This window comes from Melanotaenia boesemani, chromosome 7 (genome assembly GCF_017639745.1).
Source record: "Melanotaenia boesemani isolate fMelBoe1 chromosome 7, fMelBoe1.pri, whole genome shotgun sequence".
NCBI classification, from domain to species: domain Eukaryota; kingdom Metazoa; phylum Chordata; class Actinopteri; order Atheriniformes; family Melanotaeniidae; genus Melanotaenia; species Melanotaenia boesemani.
Genome location: NC_055688.1, coordinates 35104824 through 35122725, shown reverse-complemented (window position 1 = coordinate 35122725; position 17902 = coordinate 35104824). Strand labels below are relative to the sequence as shown.

The 17902-nt window shown below is 38.4% G+C and overlaps 1 protein-coding gene across 1 annotated transcript in view; it reads left to right on the top strand.

Moving 5' to 3' along the window:
- aff2 (AF4/FMR2 family, member 2) overlaps window positions 1-17679 on the top strand; it is a 154111-nt gene extending 136432 nt beyond the window's left edge. Inside the window, 7 exon segments of the mRNA XM_041989755.1 lie at window positions 947-1010; window positions 1561-1697; window positions 5031-5102; window positions 8015-8108; window positions 11342-11394; window positions 14555-14763; window positions 16568-17679. Coding sequence (XP_041845689.1) covers window positions 947-1010; window positions 1561-1697; window positions 5031-5102; window positions 8015-8108; window positions 11342-11394; window positions 14555-14763; window positions 16568-16689 — 751 coding nt within the window. The 3' untranslated portion in view covers window positions 16690-17679.
- The last annotated feature ends 223 nt before the right edge of the window (window positions 17680-17902 follow it).

Sequence of the window (17902 nt, the reverse complement as noted above, 5' to 3'; positions counted from 1 at the left end):
CTGTTTAGATAAAAACTGAACATTTCATGGTTCAGACACTTTTTCTTTCATTTTTGTGTGGTTACGTTGTGTCTTGTTTTTAAAGTGCTCTACAAATAAAATAGCATTGGTGAATCCTCTTGTTAGAAAACAGCATTTTATGAAATAAGTACATAAACATTTAACAGTTGTTCATGTGCATTCAGAAGTTTAGAGAAAGTCCAGTTAAGTTCACCTGTAAAAGGCGTCATAAAAAGTAAAATATCCCAAATTGTTTAAGAGTAGGATATGTGCAAACAAACGTTAGACCAAGGATGGCCAACTCTGGTCCTCTAGAACCACCGTCCTGCAGATTTTAGATGTTTCCCTGCTCCAAAACATCTGATTCAAATTAAATGGCTCCAACAGCTAGTTTATTTCTGCAAAATGACCCTTAATTTAAATCAGGTGTGTTGAAACAGGGAAACCTGCAGGAAAGCTGCTTTCAAGGACCAGAGCTGGAATATTGATACTCTTTGTAAGAATAAATAATTTACCATTTAAATAAAAAAAAGTCTTATCTGAATCCACCCCAACTTGCATCTTTATTTCCAAGCTTAAATTATTCTGCTGTTCTCTAAATAAAGAGCCTGTTAGTTTATTGGAGGTGGTGGAAACAGCCGTAACCACATTAGCACTTGTCCAGTTATGTTGAAAGGTGGATAGATGATACATCTTGCTTACTTGTCCCAAAAGGCCTCTGCATTATTCATGAAACAACATGTTTTGTTGTTATGCTAAGGTTACATTAAGCCTGAGGTGTGTATACATAAGAAGGCAGCTGTGTATTGCTTTCTGCTAGTCAGAGATTATGTAAATCACTCTGTCATGCTGCATGCTTTACCCTCTTTTTTTAAGTTATTGTTTAATGACATGTCAGTGCCGACATGCTCTTTATGTTGGTTTTCTTTCACTCTGCTGTTTCCAGGGTCCACAGTGCAGACTACTACATGCAGGAAGCTAAGAGACTGAAGCACAAGGCTGATGCTTTGGTAAGACGTAGCAAGGCTCAACACTTCACTGAAAAATCAATCAGTCAAGGATACACACACTCCTGTGAGCTCTAGCACATATAGTCCTGGAGGCAGCTGGTTATATACACAGCAAGCAAACAAAAAAAAACCACAAATCTTGAGTCTAGACTGTAATTATATGTGCACTGCTGGTCTCTGCAGAATGAAAATCTATTTTGTATCGAGGACTGTACCGTATAATTTGTGTTATTTATTGCACCATTTGTCTCCAAGGGAACATTGCAATCAAGGACGGATGATGTCTGCAAGATTATACAATATCAGAAGAATTATCAGATCCTCCCAGAACAATGAAATGAGATTTATTTTACTTGTTATTTATATTATGTTTCCTCAGATTTATCAGGGGATTTGCATCTTAGTGGGAGATTATTCAAATAAAAGGTTGTGCTGTTAATGCGTTGCTTAATACATCTGTTTTTCATGTCCTATTTTCTTCTTCTGTGGCATCTCTTTTCATCTCGATCACTCTGTTTTCTGTCTGTTATCTTCCTCTCTTAACCGGCAGATGGACAAATTTGGCAAAGCGGTGAACTACGCAGACGGGGCGCTCTCGTTTATAGAGTGTGGAAACGCGATGGAGCGAGATCCGCTCGAGGCCAAATCGCCATATACGATGTACTCAGAGACTGTGGAGCTGATCAGGTAAGGATGGAGAGCAGAGTGAAAATGTACATAATGAGCTTGCAGAATTAAAGCAAATTTGTTGCAATAGGCTGAACTGAAACAGAGGTTATTGATATTTTATCTAATATTATCTGGATTAGAGTTCAGCTCTGACAATGAGCCAGTTTTCCATCATGTGTCTGACAGGTGTGAATAATGGAAACAACCAGGGCTGTAAATTAGCTGAATACAATTTGAGATGCACATGAGATATTATACCACCTTACTGGGTAAGCTAACTTAAAATATTAAAGCAATGTGTTAACAACTAATTAATAACATGAATTAATACTTTTTGAACCACCTTTAGCAGCAAAACTTGAAATAATGATTTTTTTAAATGATGTTATCAGCCTCTCACATTGTTGGAGGAATTCTGCTCCACTTTTCTCAGCGCTGCTTCAGTTCATTTAGGTTTGTGGGTATTTGTTGACTTAAAATCACACAACAGTACTTCATTCAGGTTGAGTTCTGGTTTTCGACTGTACAATTTCAACGCCTTAATTCTTTTCTTTTTCAGTCATTCTGTTGCTGCTGTGTTTGGGATCAAATGGCCTCATTCACCAAAACCTTCTTATAAATATTCTTATAAATGTCTTCTTACATTTTTTTTTTTTTTTTTTTTTGTGAAAACCCTCGATCAAATTCACAAATATGTTCGTAGGCCATGATCCGTCTCTTTCCTCTTGGTTTGTTGCATATCGATCTCTGTCAGTGAAGAAACGGACAAGCTGTCCCTAATTTGCAGAAAAACAGAAAAGGTCTTAAAATTTACGACCGGTGAGACAGAGATGGAAAAATAACAAACATAATGCCAAAGATTGAATCAAAAGAAATAGATAATAACAAAGTTATTGTGTTGTGCACTGAAACCTGTTTGACGTTATTTTAAAGCAAAAACTTGGTTATAAATAATCACAGTTTGAGATTCAGATCATTTAAAAGCAACTTCATGTATAAACAGGTCATTAATTCCTCCTGAACTTGGACAGCAGCCGGTAGTCTGGTCCCATCAGGACGAACATCCTCACGGCGTTGTGGCTAAAGAGGAAAGTGGTTTACCGTAGGATAAATGTTCTCTTTACAAACTGAACCTGAGCAGTTTGCAAAGTAAATTAATTCCTGCTGTGTCAAAATACATCCAGCGTCCTTTAAAACCCTTTAAAGCCCTTTAAAGCCCCACCCAAGAAAACATGGAAGCAAGTTAATTTTTTTTTAATTTGAAGTCTTTATTTTGCCCTTCAACAAAATTAAACAAGACTTTATTAACTGATATGTCAAAAATTGTAGTGTAGGATGTGTCCACCAGAGGGCAGAATACAAGTATCTGATTGTGTTCAACAGGGTTTTGAGCATTTTGCCATGAAGTGATGCAAAAGGTCTCAGAAATCTTTGATTATTAAAGACGAGATCCAGCAGGTGGATCTGGGAGTCGTAGGTAGCTTGAACATGTATGGAGTGATATTTTTGTGGCTGAGGGAACGTATCTAGTGTGTGTTCAGTCTGTTGCATTGATGGCGTTGGGAAGACCAGAAGTAGGAATGAATCAGTCTTGACTGTGACTTGATCTTAAATTAATTAAATGAATGAAAAACTGTTTATTTGTCCTCTGAGGGAAATTAAAATGTTGGAACACCATCTGCAATATCTTACTATTTAGTTTAAAATAGCAAAATGTTGTTTTTAAAGTTATTTTAAAAAATCAGACAAAACATGGCTGTAATTTTATTGTTTTATTTTAATGAACTAAACAGCAGAAAACAACATAAACACAGACTTTACTCAAACATAAGCAGAACTTAACGAATCTGTTCGTACGTACATTTGGTGAACGAGGCTCATTGTTCCAGAAGACTTGTGCTTTCTTCAGATGCAGTTTGCAGATCCAAGCCATACTGTTTTCTTTTAGAGAGAAGAGTCCTCCTGCAAGCCTTCCAAACAACCTTACTAACTGGACTGTCATGAACTTTAACATTTAACACGCTGAGTGAGGCCTGGAGAGTCTGACATGTAGCTCTGGGTTTTTTACAGTTTCTCTGAGCATCACACGGTCTGAACTTGCTGGAACGTCCACTTCTGGAATGACTGGCAGCCATCTTAAATGTTTTCCTTATGAATAATCTTTCTCTCTGCAGAATGATGGATTTCAAATATTTTAGTAAATATTCTTTAACCCTTCTCCCTAAGATCACTGCTGATGTCTTTCCTCCTTGGCACTGACAGTGTAATCTGTCCAATTCATCTGAGGATGTTTTTCCCCTCATAAATTTAACTTTTATTTACTGGTTTTAATAATTAAAGCTCTCTCCAGCAGTTCCACTGGGAAGTTTCTCTGGAAATGATGAACCTCTGAAACACGACGCGACTATGCTGCTATAAAAACCTGTTGTTAGATAATAACTGTAATTTACTGTACAATCTAATCCTTTCTGACCTTTCAGCTTATTAGCTCAAATCAAATTCTGTGCCCCCCTCTATAATCACCGCAGGAAATGATCAATTTAAATTAATGCTTACAGTGAAAAACTGAATAATCATGAAGGTCAGCTCAGAAACAGCTGGACTTGTATTTTCTAATGTTTTAATCTGCAGCCGTTTGGTTTAGTTTACCTCGTGCTGCCTTATTGAATCTCAGGTTTCAGGGAGGTTTTTTTAGAGCTGCTGATGTGTGAAGCAGCTAAACGCAGCATAAAGAGGGTAAACTGAGAGGGTTGCATCTGAAAGCCGGCGGGTTGACAGCAGACTCCTTTAGCTGAAGTGCTCAGGTTCAAGATCCACTCGCCTGCACTCAGTCAGCCTGCTGAAGGGTTATTGAGCAAGATGCTGATTCTCTGGCAGCTGCAGGTGATCTGACCTCTGAGGAGGAGCCCAGAAAAAGGACCAGATTTTTCCTTCAGGGATCAATAAAAATGAAGGTGGAAGTCCTGTTCCTGGAAGCAGCGCTGATAAACCTCCCTGCTTAGCAAACAGAGTTCATTAGATCACCTCAGGCAACACGCTACAAGCTGAACCCCAGACTATTTTTTTAAAATAAATAGATAAATAACCAGAGGAGAATGGTTTGGTTGCACAGGGTTAGATGAAGCTGAACTGTAGCGTGCTTTGCCTGAGGCCACTTTCAGCTCGCTGCCAGTACGCTGACAGAATTCACTTTCTTCTTTTTCACTGTTGTCATGAAGAACAGCTCTTTTAATACGATTCTCTGATTAAAATTCATCTTTGGTTGGCTTTACACGGTAATGAAAGAAAAAGATAGATTTTATATGACTTATAAAATGGAAAGACGAGTAACAAGAATCTGTCGGCTTGCAGGTACGCCATGAGGTTGAAGAACTTCACCAGCCATTCAGCAACCGTCTTTGAGAAGAGACTAGCTGTGCTGTGGTATGAGTCTCCCTTATTTATTTATAGTGTGTGTTTGTGTGTGCAAAATACAGGACAGAATGAAAAACTATCATTTTACACACTGAACACATTTTACCACATCTTATTGCACAGTAAGGGGTATGTCTGCTTTATGTTGGCTCTGCAAACAAGATCAAACTTTTATAATGAGCAAAATACAAACATTTTATACAGTCCTTTATAAAATTATTGGCACTGGGATCCAGCATTGGGTCTTTTGTTAAAGGAACTTTGCTCAAAGTTAAGAACAAATTCCAAACTGATGAATGAAGGCTGAAAGACTGACTGCAATGAAGCAGATTAATTAAAAGATGGACTGTGGCTGCAGATTTTCTTAGAAATTGGAAGAGGCTGCATCCCATCTAACTGAACATTATAATGCGGAAAAACTGCTGTGGAAAAGTAAAAAGCAATTTATTCATAAAACATCAAACTTTTCCAGAGCTCTGAGAACAAATTCTGTATCATTGTAATTAGTCAATATCTCCTCATTGATGGCACTAGATGTGAATATATAGACTCAGTTTTACTTCCTAACTGGACAGACTGGTATTCCAGGAGTGGGACTGACTTTGAGTTACATGCTAATGATTATGTGTTCCCTTTATATTTTATATTGCTTGTGTTTCTCCCCCCAGCCCGTTGCACAGTTTAGGAAATCATTACTTGTATTCTTAGAGCTGAAACGCTTAGATAATACAGTATTCACAACACAAATAAAAAGAGCACAGCAGGTCCTGAATTCTGTGGGCGGTTTGGGGGATTTGCTGGTTATGAAAATGGATTAGAATAATGTAGACTTGCAGCAGGTGATGGGTAACAGTTGGGTGCAGTAACAGCAGCCCCCCTAAAGACTTGAAGGTAGTGTTTGTAGTCAGAAACTTCATGTGCAGTTAGAAATAATCTATGCATGACTTGTAAAACAGCCTCACACTGATTTTCCTGACAAATTAGAGGAAGTCTCAAACACCTCCTGCTGCTGCCACCAAACCTGGCTGAGTGATTCTGAAACCCAAAACAGTTTAGCAACTACTTCCACAAGTTTGTCATTTTCACCTGAAGCCCACAAATGCAGCTGCAAGTAAAAGTACACGGACCTTTGGATCTGGATTTCCACATAAATTCACAGTCTTCTTAAACTAATCCCACACAGTTATGCTGTATGATTTCATGTTGTTTTATTGAACACAGCATGTAATTACTTTGGCTAATGACTTCTCCAGGAGCTAGTCGGAGTCAGGAGTCAGCCCTCCTTTATAAAATACATACACCGGGTTTTAGTTTACTATTCTAACAAAGCATTACATGATGTGGAGAAATCAAGAAAGAAAAGAAAGAGAAATCTACAATGAAAAAATATTCATGAAACGCTGTAGCTGCATGTTCAAAGTTGGCACAAAAGCACCAGGATGGTCCACAGCCCTACTGGCTAAAAATTCTGTGGACAGATTAAACCAAAATTAAGTTGTCTGGGAGGAAAACAGAACGATATGTGTGAAAAAAAAGGCTCAGCACACCAACATGAAAACCTCATCCCAACTGGGAGGTACAGGGGAAGGGGCGTCATGGTTTGGGCTGCTTATTTACAGTAGGGCCCGGACAGATTGCTATCACTGATGGAAAAATGAATTCTTAAGTTCACCAAGACATTTTGAAATCCATCGATTAAAAACAGAGGATGGGTGATGAAACAGGACATCGACCCAAAGAACAGAAGTAAATGCACCTTCCGGAGTGGCTCAGAGTCCTGGTTTCAACCCCATCCAAATGCTGTGGCATGAGGGATCCCTACCAGAGAGGGATTCCTACCAGACATCTCAGTCTGCTTTACTGAAAACAGTTTTGTAAAGAGGACTGGACCATAATTCGTCCTGACCATTGTTCAGGTCTGATCTGCAACTACAGAAGATGTTTGGTTGAGGTTATTGCTGCCAAAGGAGGATCGACCTATTACTGAATTAAAGGTTAACATACTTTACCATCTTGCATGTTGTGTTCAATAAAAACCCATCCATCCATCCATCCATGCATTTTCTGTACCTGCTCATTCCAATTCAGGGTTGCAGGGAGCTGAACCTTATCCCAGCTATCAGCAGGGTAAACTCTGAACAGGTCGCCCGTCCATCACAGGGCCAACACAGAGAGACAAACAACCACTCACTCACTTGTAGGGAGAATTTAGACCAGGGATCAGCAGTCCTGGTCCTCGACAGCCGGTGTCCTGCAGGTTTTAGAAGTTTCCTTCCTGTAACACAACTGACTCAAATCAACGGGTAGTTAGTCTAAATGAGGTGTGCTGAAGCAGGGAAACTTTTAACCCTGCAGAACACAGTCTCTGTAGTACCAGGAATAAGGATCCCTGATTTAGAGTGACCAATTAACCTAAAAAGCACTGGGACTGTGGGAGGAAGCCGGAGACACAGGTCCAGTTCGAACCCCTCGCCCCTGCCACGGTTCATGAACGGACCATGAAAGCATAATGTTGTTTGTGTGGTATAAGTTTAAGAAGACTGTGCTTGTGTATTGTTGTGGCTTAGATGAAGAGCAGATCACATTTTATGACCAGTTTATGCAGAAATCCAGGTGATTCCAAAGGGTTCACATACTTTTTATTGCAACTGTAAATCCACAAATATTTTAATCAAATTTTTTTAGCAAAGCAAATCCTGTAATTACTGTTTCCATTTAAAAGTATTAACCATTTCATCCTTTTTTTAATTAATTTTTGTTTGTTTTGTTTTAATTTAACTGTAAATTGTGAGGACTTGTGGGCCGTGTTTGAAGTCCAGCTGCATTCTGCATGGATGATATGAAAATAATATTAAAGATGGAGCTTTAAAAGGAATTTGAACAGGGGGTTCATCTGCCTCTCAATGCTTGTGTTTCCATAGTAACCGCTGTCTGTCTCTGCTGTATCTGAGGATGTTCCATCTGAAGAAAGACCATGCTGTCAAGTACTCACGGTCGCTCATGGACTACTTCAAGGTAACGCACACACACACACACACACACAGGATTGGACACAGACTTGATTTCCTTCCCCGCACTCTCATTTCCTCCCTCTGTGACAAACATGCAAAGCCAATTACGATTCCTCAACTACACTCTGTATTCATTTTCATGGTGCCTGTGCATTAATTTTGCATGACGTTATTAAATTCTATTCTTTCTCTTTGATATTAATGTATTAATTAGCCCCATCAATCATCACAGTGGATTGTTGGAGTTTAATGTGCTTGTTTTGATTAATGATGTTTAGTTTAATTAATTACTGAGGATGTTATTATCACAGTGCTGCGTTTGCATTGATCAGATTGGCTTTCTGGGGAGCTACTGACTGAAGGTTTAGCAGCACATGTGTGTGCAGGCTGATAAAAGTAACCCTGCAGTTTATTTAAAACTACTTCTGTAATACATTTTACACTTATGTGAATTTTTTAATTTGCATAGCTAAAGAACATTTTTGGTCCAATTTAGGACTGTCAAATGATTAAATAATCTGATTAATCACAGGCTAGCTGTGGATTAATGACAGCTGATGACGTTTCTAATATAAACACCTAGTTTTCAGTGTTACACCTGAAATCGAAGCCTCACCAGTTGTGAGCTTGGTGTTGAGATGGTTCTTCCATCTAGAGGTGCTTTGGTGAAACACTCCTTTCTGCTCTGTCTGCAAAGGACAGCGTTTTTAATGATTGTTCCATCTTTTTTTGTTTTGTTTATTGTTTATTCCCAAACTTGCGGACTAAATAGCCGACAGGTTTTTCACATTCTTCTAATGTCCATCTTCCACTCAGGTCACAATCAAAGCTGCATAGCTGCAACTTCTTCGTCTTCTTGTTTCCTTAGTGTTTTAAAGGCAACAATTTGGTGTTTGGTTATTGCGTTAACATTCAATTTGGTAATTCCACAAATAAATCTGTTTGATCTAATGCATTCATTTTGACAGTCCTATTCCAATATAATGTTTCTGGAATAGTTGGGACACAATGGAATAAAAACAGTGCAATGATTGATGGTAATCTAATTCAAGGCTCTTTTAATTAAATATAATGTGAATGCAGCTAATCAAACGTTGAAATCAATTACAGATGTGGGACAGGAGGCATGTTTAACACTGTTAAATACTCTGTAGTTGTTTGTAGACGAGGAGAAAAAAGCAACTTCACATCCTTTTAAATTTCAGTTGACTGGTCTTCTGTCTAGTACCAACCATTCAAAGCCACTTAAAAACCCCTTTCCTCCTCATTCTGATGCTCAGTTTGAACTTCAGCAGGTCATCTTCAACATGTCGACATGACTAGATGTGTTGAGTTGCTGCCATGTGATTGGCTGGTTAGATATTTGTGTTAACAAGCAACTTAACAGGTGGAGCTGTTAAAATGGCCGGTGTGTGTAAGTTAGCCGTAGCCTGTTTCTATAGTTCAGCCAGTGTTGAGCAAGTTCATGCTTCTCACTAACTTGGTGAAAGGTCAGTTCATTTCCATTTTTTAGGTTAGAAGTGAGAATGAAAGACTGGACTAATTTATAATGTTGGCTCTTTCAATGAAATCAATTATACGAGACCCTAAAGTCTATCATATAAAATAGACATGCATGCAGAGCAGATGTGTGGAGGGAGGACAAAAATTGTCATTTTTTTATTTGTTTGAATAACTGTTCAGTGTAAAGAAGGTCGTTTCTTTGTCAAACATCTATTTTCAGCTTACCTCTTCCCTAAATGTTACAGAAAGAAAAAAAGCTGCAAATGTATAAATATTATAAAATATCTTCACAAACTGTTTAGTTTGTTTTTTTTATATACATAAATTGATGAACTGACGTTCTGACTTGTTTGTTAAGAGCATGTGGACATCATTTGCACAGAAATGTCAGATTTGATATTCACACAGTATTTAATTATGGTGGCCGACGGGCGCAAACGCGGGTTCTGTCCTTCTCACCATTGTCTGTCTCTCGGGTGGAAACCTGGCCCTAGAAACCCGGAGACGTCCGTTGTGTCAGTGAATTTGCAGCGTTTTCTTCTTGCAGTTGTTTTCATTTATGCATGATGTTTTTGTATTTGCAGCTCGTTTGCACCTGTTTAATATCACCATAAACATTCATAAGCAGACGAGACGCCTGATGTCCACGCTGCATCTGCAGCCTCTGCACCGGTGTTTCTGTCGAGCGCTTATTATGCCTGTTTATTATGCTAGAGTGTGCAATGCATCGTGGGTAAAGTGTAGCAATGGGGAAACGTGGGCAGTGACTGTTGCATGACCTCACATAATCTGAACAAGTTAACGTTAAAGTTCTTTATTTGCGAATATGTTTTGTTTAGTTTAACATTTACAGAAAAGCTAACGTGTTCGATGAACTCGTTGCGTTCAGCATTAATGATGCTTCTCAAGCTGCATTTCCATCAGAGTTTCAACATTTCAACAAAGTGCGGTTGTAATTGGCAGGTGTTTCCATTGAATAGTGTTTAGCACATTTGCCGTTATTACCGTAAAATCTCGTCACACGAGAGATTTCTACTTCCTTGTAAAACTCTGCATTTTGCTGTTTGCTATCAAGGATGACGATTCAATTTTTCTCTTTAATTATTTGTAAAAAGATTTCTGTCTCCTCCTGCGTCTACTCATACCTCGCCATCCTTACTTGATGAACTGGTCACATGACCCCTTACGCCATATTGGGGGAAGCGTAAATGCGAAATTACACTTTTGTGATGTACTTCTATTTCAAAACGTCTGAAAAACAACCTCATTAGAGCGTAAAAACTTTTGCAGCAATATTTGCGTTTTTTTTTTTTTTTTTTCAAACTTTAGGTTTGCGATATTTATTGCGATATTTAGGTTTTGGGGTAATTCTAGGAGTAATGGATGTGCAGCTGATGATGCTGCTTTTATGATTATCTGCTTATAACAAACACAGTAAAGTTCTTTCAGCATGTTTACTATTAAAAAATAGAGGGTAATGGATTTGGTAACCATTTCATTACCCGTTGAACATAGTGTAGAAACATTTTTAAAAGCTAGTTTCTAATCTAACTTGAAATTTTTAAATTAACATCTTTCCTCAAGAGTTTCATTTAAGTCATTAATGTGAATCATGTTTGGTTCATTTTATCTCTTATCCTCTGTTAATATTTAGTCTTATTTGTTTAATACATTTTTATTTATTATGTTTGTTTCTTCATAGTATTTTCTTAAATTTATCTTTTTGTGATACAGAATTCAGCCAAGACTTCACAGCAAGCTCCATCTCCCTGGAGGACCAATGGAAAGTGAGTACAAACACACACAGCCAGCAGTATCACCCCCTTCATTCACCAAGATAATTGAGAATTTATAATTCACCGGAGCTCTGCTGCAGCGTACCAAGCCGCCCCTGACAGCCACTTGCTCAAACAAACCCCTCAGGAAGCAAAAAGAGGGATTGATTTGTTGTAGATGTGAGAAGGAAAAGACTGGAGGGCCTGCCGAGTGCCCGATGAGAAGGAGTGATGATAGATGAAGGAGGAGAGGCGTGGAGGGGCTGCGGATGTGAAGCTAATGAGTTTGGACAGCTCGGATGCCACACAACAGCAGGACTGGAGCTCAGTGTGTAAGCGTGTGTGGTCCTGGATCAGACACAAGTCGTGGGTCAGCGTGGGTCAAGGCCACATCACAGACATGGCATCACTGCCAGCTGTGCAAGACAGGGAGAGCACTTTGTACAACATGACTGATGTTACAGTGAAGATCAGAAAGCTTTGCTTTTCTTAAACAGTCCTTTCCAAAGTCACGTGGGGATTTTCTCTGTAACTGATCGAGACTGAACCGATTAGTGTGCTGAGGTTTTTATTTACTCATTCTATCATAAAAAAATAATCAAATAAAATAGCTTGTAGCATTTTCATCATGCTGTAATCAATACTTTGAAATCCATAGTGGATGAAATGACTGTAAACTAAGAGAAAAGCATCAGTCATAATGAGAAACACCCACAGATTTATAGTAGCACTGCTGCATCGTTCAGGTTACAGTTCTGACCGTACGGAGCCCACAAATATACTAATTCATTTCCAGACATCCCAGATTTAGGATTTTATCTTTTCTTTTAAAGGCTGTTGGGCAATAGTAGCCTTTATTTGATGGTGGTAAGAGACAGGATGGCAGTGGGAAGACATGCAGTGAAGGGTCACACATCCGGATAAAAAGACTTGAATCTGGACTTTCAGACTAAAAAACTGAGATGGGACGGATTTAGTTTTAAAAAAGCTTTCCGTAAAGACAGAATCATTCCAAGAAATGTGCGTCCAAACAAAACCTCTGAAAATACTGTAGATCATCAATAAATCTTTATTTATCTTTATTTATGAAGCACTTGTTCATACAAAGAAACTGCAACAAAGTTCTACTTTAAAAATAAAAAACAAACAAAATCTTTACCCAGCAAGTCCACCAGACCACAAACCCACAAGTCAAACACACACAGATACACAACATATACACATGTAAACACGTGTTCACACATAAACACACCTACACACATAAGCACATGTACACACATAAACATATATACACAAACACGCATACACACAAACATATGTACACACATAAACGCACACACATAAACACACATGAACACAAACATATGTACACACATCAACACACATACACACAAACACATGTACACACATAAACACACATACACACAAACACATGTACACACATAAACATATGTACACACATAAACACACACACATAAACACGCATACACACAAACATATATACACACATAAACACACGTACACACATAAACACGCATACACACAAACATATACACACACATAAACACACATACACACATAAACACACGTACACACATAAACATGCATACACACAAACATATGTACCCACATAAACACACATACACAAACACGCATACACACAAACATATGTACACACATCAACACACGTACACACGTACACACATGTACACACATAAACACACACACATAAACACACATGAACACAAACATATGCACACACATCAACACACGTACACACAAACACATGTAAACACATAAACACATGTAAACACATAAACATATGTACACACATAAACACACACATATGTACACACATAAACACACGTACACACATAAACACGCATACACACAAACATATATACACACATAAACACACATACACACATAAACACACGTACACACATAAACACGCATACACACAAACATATGTACACACATAAACACACGTACACAAACACGCATACACACAAACATATGTACACACATAAACACACATGAACACAAACATATGCACACACATCAACACACGTACACACAAACACATGTACACACATAAACATATGTACACACATAAACACACATACACACATAAACACACGTACACACATAAACACGCATACACACAAACATATATACACACATAAACACACGTACACACATAAACACGCATACACACAAACATGTGTACACACATAAACACACATACACAAACACGCATACACACAAACACATGTACACACATAAACACACATACACAAACACGCATACACACAAACATATGTACTAACATAAACACACATACACACATAAACACACGTACACAAACACGTGTACACACATAAACACACATACACAAACACGCATACACACAAACATATGTACACACATAAACACGCATACACACAAACATATGTACACACATAAACACACATAAACACGCATACACACAAACATATGTACACACATAAACCCACATACACACATAAACCCACGTACACACATAAACACACATACACACAAACACATGTACACACATCTTTCCAACAAACATAAAATTTGTATAAATCACATTCACACCTTGTAAAAGACAGTAATGATAAAGTTGTAATAATATGTTACAGTAGTGTTTACAGAGTTCCACACTGCCCCCTAGTGGCTAAGAAACAAAATCAAATGCATTTAATACCAAAATTTGGTACAAACTTTCATTTATTTATTGTAAATAAGCTTCTGGCATATGATTCCCCATGTTAACCATTGCTTTTGCAGTAATTACACATTTCGGCTGTGCTTAAATAATGCTGGGAAGTCGTATTATACTTGACTGCACTGTAAAACAAACTTGGCTAAGACTAATTTTCTCTTGTTTGTTCTTCAACTTAAATTTTCATTAAATACATTTTTTTATAATCCCAATAACACAATGCAAAATTATAATGTAGATAAAATGGAGTCCCTGTTAAACGCATAGGATGTAGTCACCACACCACAGTGAGTTGGTTCAGGAAATATGTGACACGGATCACATTTTCCATCTCTGTTCTGACTCAGAAGCTCCTCCATTATGCAGAGCCTCCTTGTTCAGATTCCATGATGTTACTGGGACTTACTGCCTCTCGGTATTTTCCAGGGTCAATGGGACTCCATCACCTCTCTCGCTCAGCCCCTCTCCAGCCAGTAGCGGGGGTGCAGGAGGAGGTGCAGCAGGGTCATCGGGCAGTGTGGCCATTCCCCAGCGGATCCACCACATGGCTGCCAGTCATGTTAACATCACCAACAACATTCTGCGGAGCTATGAGCACTGGGAGACTGCTGACAGACTGGCCACTGACAGCCAAGGTAAGACCTCTGTCAAATGAGACTTCACACCTTTACAAGCTGGAGGCAAAAGGTTCTCTTGATTATTTATGATCACAATCATGAATTCATTTTTCCAACATCTGGAACCATTTAAATGTGATCAGTCTTTTTTTATGCTCCGGGTTTCTCACTGCAGCTATAATCTATTTTTGCTGTCATTTGTTCCAGTGTTACACTGCTCCGTTTTCACTGCTAACTCTGCTACCGCAGTAAAAGCTGTGCTCCTGGAGTGTTTGAACACCCACTTGACAGCAGGTGATCTAGATGAGCAAATATATAAAAGCTTTTATGAACCAGATGTACTTTAGCTCGCAGTCACCCGGAGATGGCAGCAGTAAAAAGGCTGCGGACTGCGACCGTGGAGTATGAAAAGGGTCAAATGTGATAGTAAAAAAAGTTTTACATATTTGTTTATCAGGGGTTATGGTTAAAATGTCTTCCTCACATGTAGAGATGACATTAAATACTCTGTAAACAATTGTTGTGCAGTAAATTCTGGTTTTAATGTTACTTATTTACACATTTTCCAGTTGGTGTAATAAGCCCATAATTATGTGGCCAAACCCTTAAATGGCAGCACATACTGTATAACTATCTTTTCTGATAATTCATTGCTATGTTCTAATGTTTCTAGGCTTAAAAAAAATCATTTTAAAACATGACCTTTAGTTTCCATTTTACAATTTGTATCTCCCAGGAGTATAAATTTAACCCTTGTAGGTTATTTTGGGCTTTTTTCTCCTTTCAGATCATTTTCCCTCAATTTTTATCCACCTTTTTGAATGTGTTACCCCAAAAAGAATGATTTTCTTTCTCAAGAACAACTTTGAAATCCCAATTTCAATCTTTTCCTTACAGTCAACTGGACACCAGAGACAAACTTTCAACCCTTTCTGATCATGAGTGGAAAAACTATTCCTTTCCATAAAACATCTTAAAGAAAACATTACAGATACTTTGATTGCTGAAATATTTCAATCAGCTTCAGTCTCATCAAACCTACTAAATATTTAATTATTCACATTATTTTAACCCTTTACATGGTTATTCGATTTCATGATGTCAGTTTTTAAGAACAAAAATGCACATAAAAAATTTATTTTATACATAACACGTGTTAGTGGCCGGGATTTGTTTTATCATAATCAGTTATTGTTTTATAATTGTTTTAGAAAGTGGGTGTGTTTTGTTCTCTATGGACCAGAAAGGGTAGTAAATTTTAAATCTGAAAATAAACTATAAATGTGCACAAAGAGTACCTCGGTATTCAGGTCCCTTAGTGCTGACTAAGCTAGTGCTTTTGGAAACTGAGTCTCAGAGGTTTTTAGGTTTAACTATAACCTCTGTTTTATGTGGAGCCAGAAGTAGGAAATTACCGAACATCCATGTTTTTATATCGTGAAGACAAGCCTGGAGTCTGAGAACCTGATTTGTTTGAGAGCAATAAAGCTGGTTGTCACTGGCATAAGAAAGAAAATGTTTGTCATTATTCCCAGAGGGAGCTTGTATAAGAGAAGAAAACTGGTCCAAGGCCAACACCAAAATAAACTCTGGTAACTGTAGAAGACACATTGTTAGCATAAAAAAAGTAGAATCTGTCAGATAAGTAGGATTTAAACCAGTCCGAGCAATGCCGTTGATCTCAATGATATTCTTAACTCTTTGCATTTTTTTGCATATGACCTTGCCTTCATTTGCTGATTTATCCACTGCATCTTCTAAAACTTGGTTGTGTTTTTGTAAGCTCCAGTAACTCTGTCTCCCCTTCATCCTTCCTCCACAGACTTCTTCCAGGAGCTGGACTCAGTCATGGAGCCCTTGAGTCAGCAGAGCAGCATGACCGAGCTGGTCCGCTACATCAGACAAGGACTGCACTGGCTCCGCATAGAGGCTCACCTGTCCTGAAGAGTGAAGCAGAGTGGAGATAAAACCAGCGGAAAGAAAGAAAGAAAAAGAAATGGGCCAGTAACTAGAACTGGGATAACAAGGGAGATTAGATACAGGATGATGCTTCACTTCCCGCTGGGACCCTTCATTAAACAGGCACGGTAATGGCATTGACTTGGTTTTTAATTTGGCTGAAATTCACTTGGAGTTCACATGAATTCCTCTGAATTACAGAACTTAAATTAATATGTCAGACATTTGGAGCTTTAACTCATAAACAGAGTTTAAACCTCCTGAATGGAAAAAAGTACTAAAGAGGAAAGTAGAAAGTGGTTTGACTGAGATGGGTTCATGTATTGAAAGATTAGTGAGAGCCTGATGTGATTAAGGAAGCTGAATATGGGCAAAGAGCTCAACAAAAGCTCATCTCCTCCAGCAGAGGTCCAGAAAGTGTCAGTGATTGGGACAAGAGTTAAAGCCTCGGGCTCATATTGATCCAGCTGGAAAAGGAGCAGTCCAATCCATCAGATAAGGGCTGCACTGGTAAGGACACGGGCTAGGCTGAGACTACTAAAGCTGACTTAATGAAGGCCAAAGTCAGTCCTCTGCTTCTGTTTCAGTTCACCGTCGGTTCCCAGAGGTGGATTCTCCAAAACAAATTGGCAACTAGAAGCTAAAACCCACCTGCGCTGAATGCAGTGTGAACCTAATACTCACAGAGATTCACTCTGACATGACCACATTCATTCAGTCAGATTATACTTTTTCAAACGGTGGATTGGTGCTTTATTTTGACTATTTTTTTAGTTTTGAGGTGAAAGAAAAGTCCGGTCCAAGTGAAAGCTTACTACAATATAAATACTGACTACTTATAAGGACACTGATTAAATATCGGGGATCAGTACTGTGTCAGGTCTGTATGTGCAAACAATGAGGAGTAATGACACTATTAAAAGGGTAGTGAACCCAAAGATGTGTTTTTAGCTGTAAACGACACAGTATGACTTAATTGTGATGAAAACTACATATACTGTTGATAAAATTTGTATTTTTTTAGTTTATTTTTAAAAATGGGTAAAAAAAATGGCTCATAACGCCCTCTACAGGGTAAAACCAGGTTATGTTTCTCGTGACATAGAGAGGTTATCTAAGTCAAGAGAAAATTTAAAAACCCCACAGCCCCTCCCTCCAGATGCAGGTAGGCGGGTCCTCGCCTTGCAGGCATAGAAAA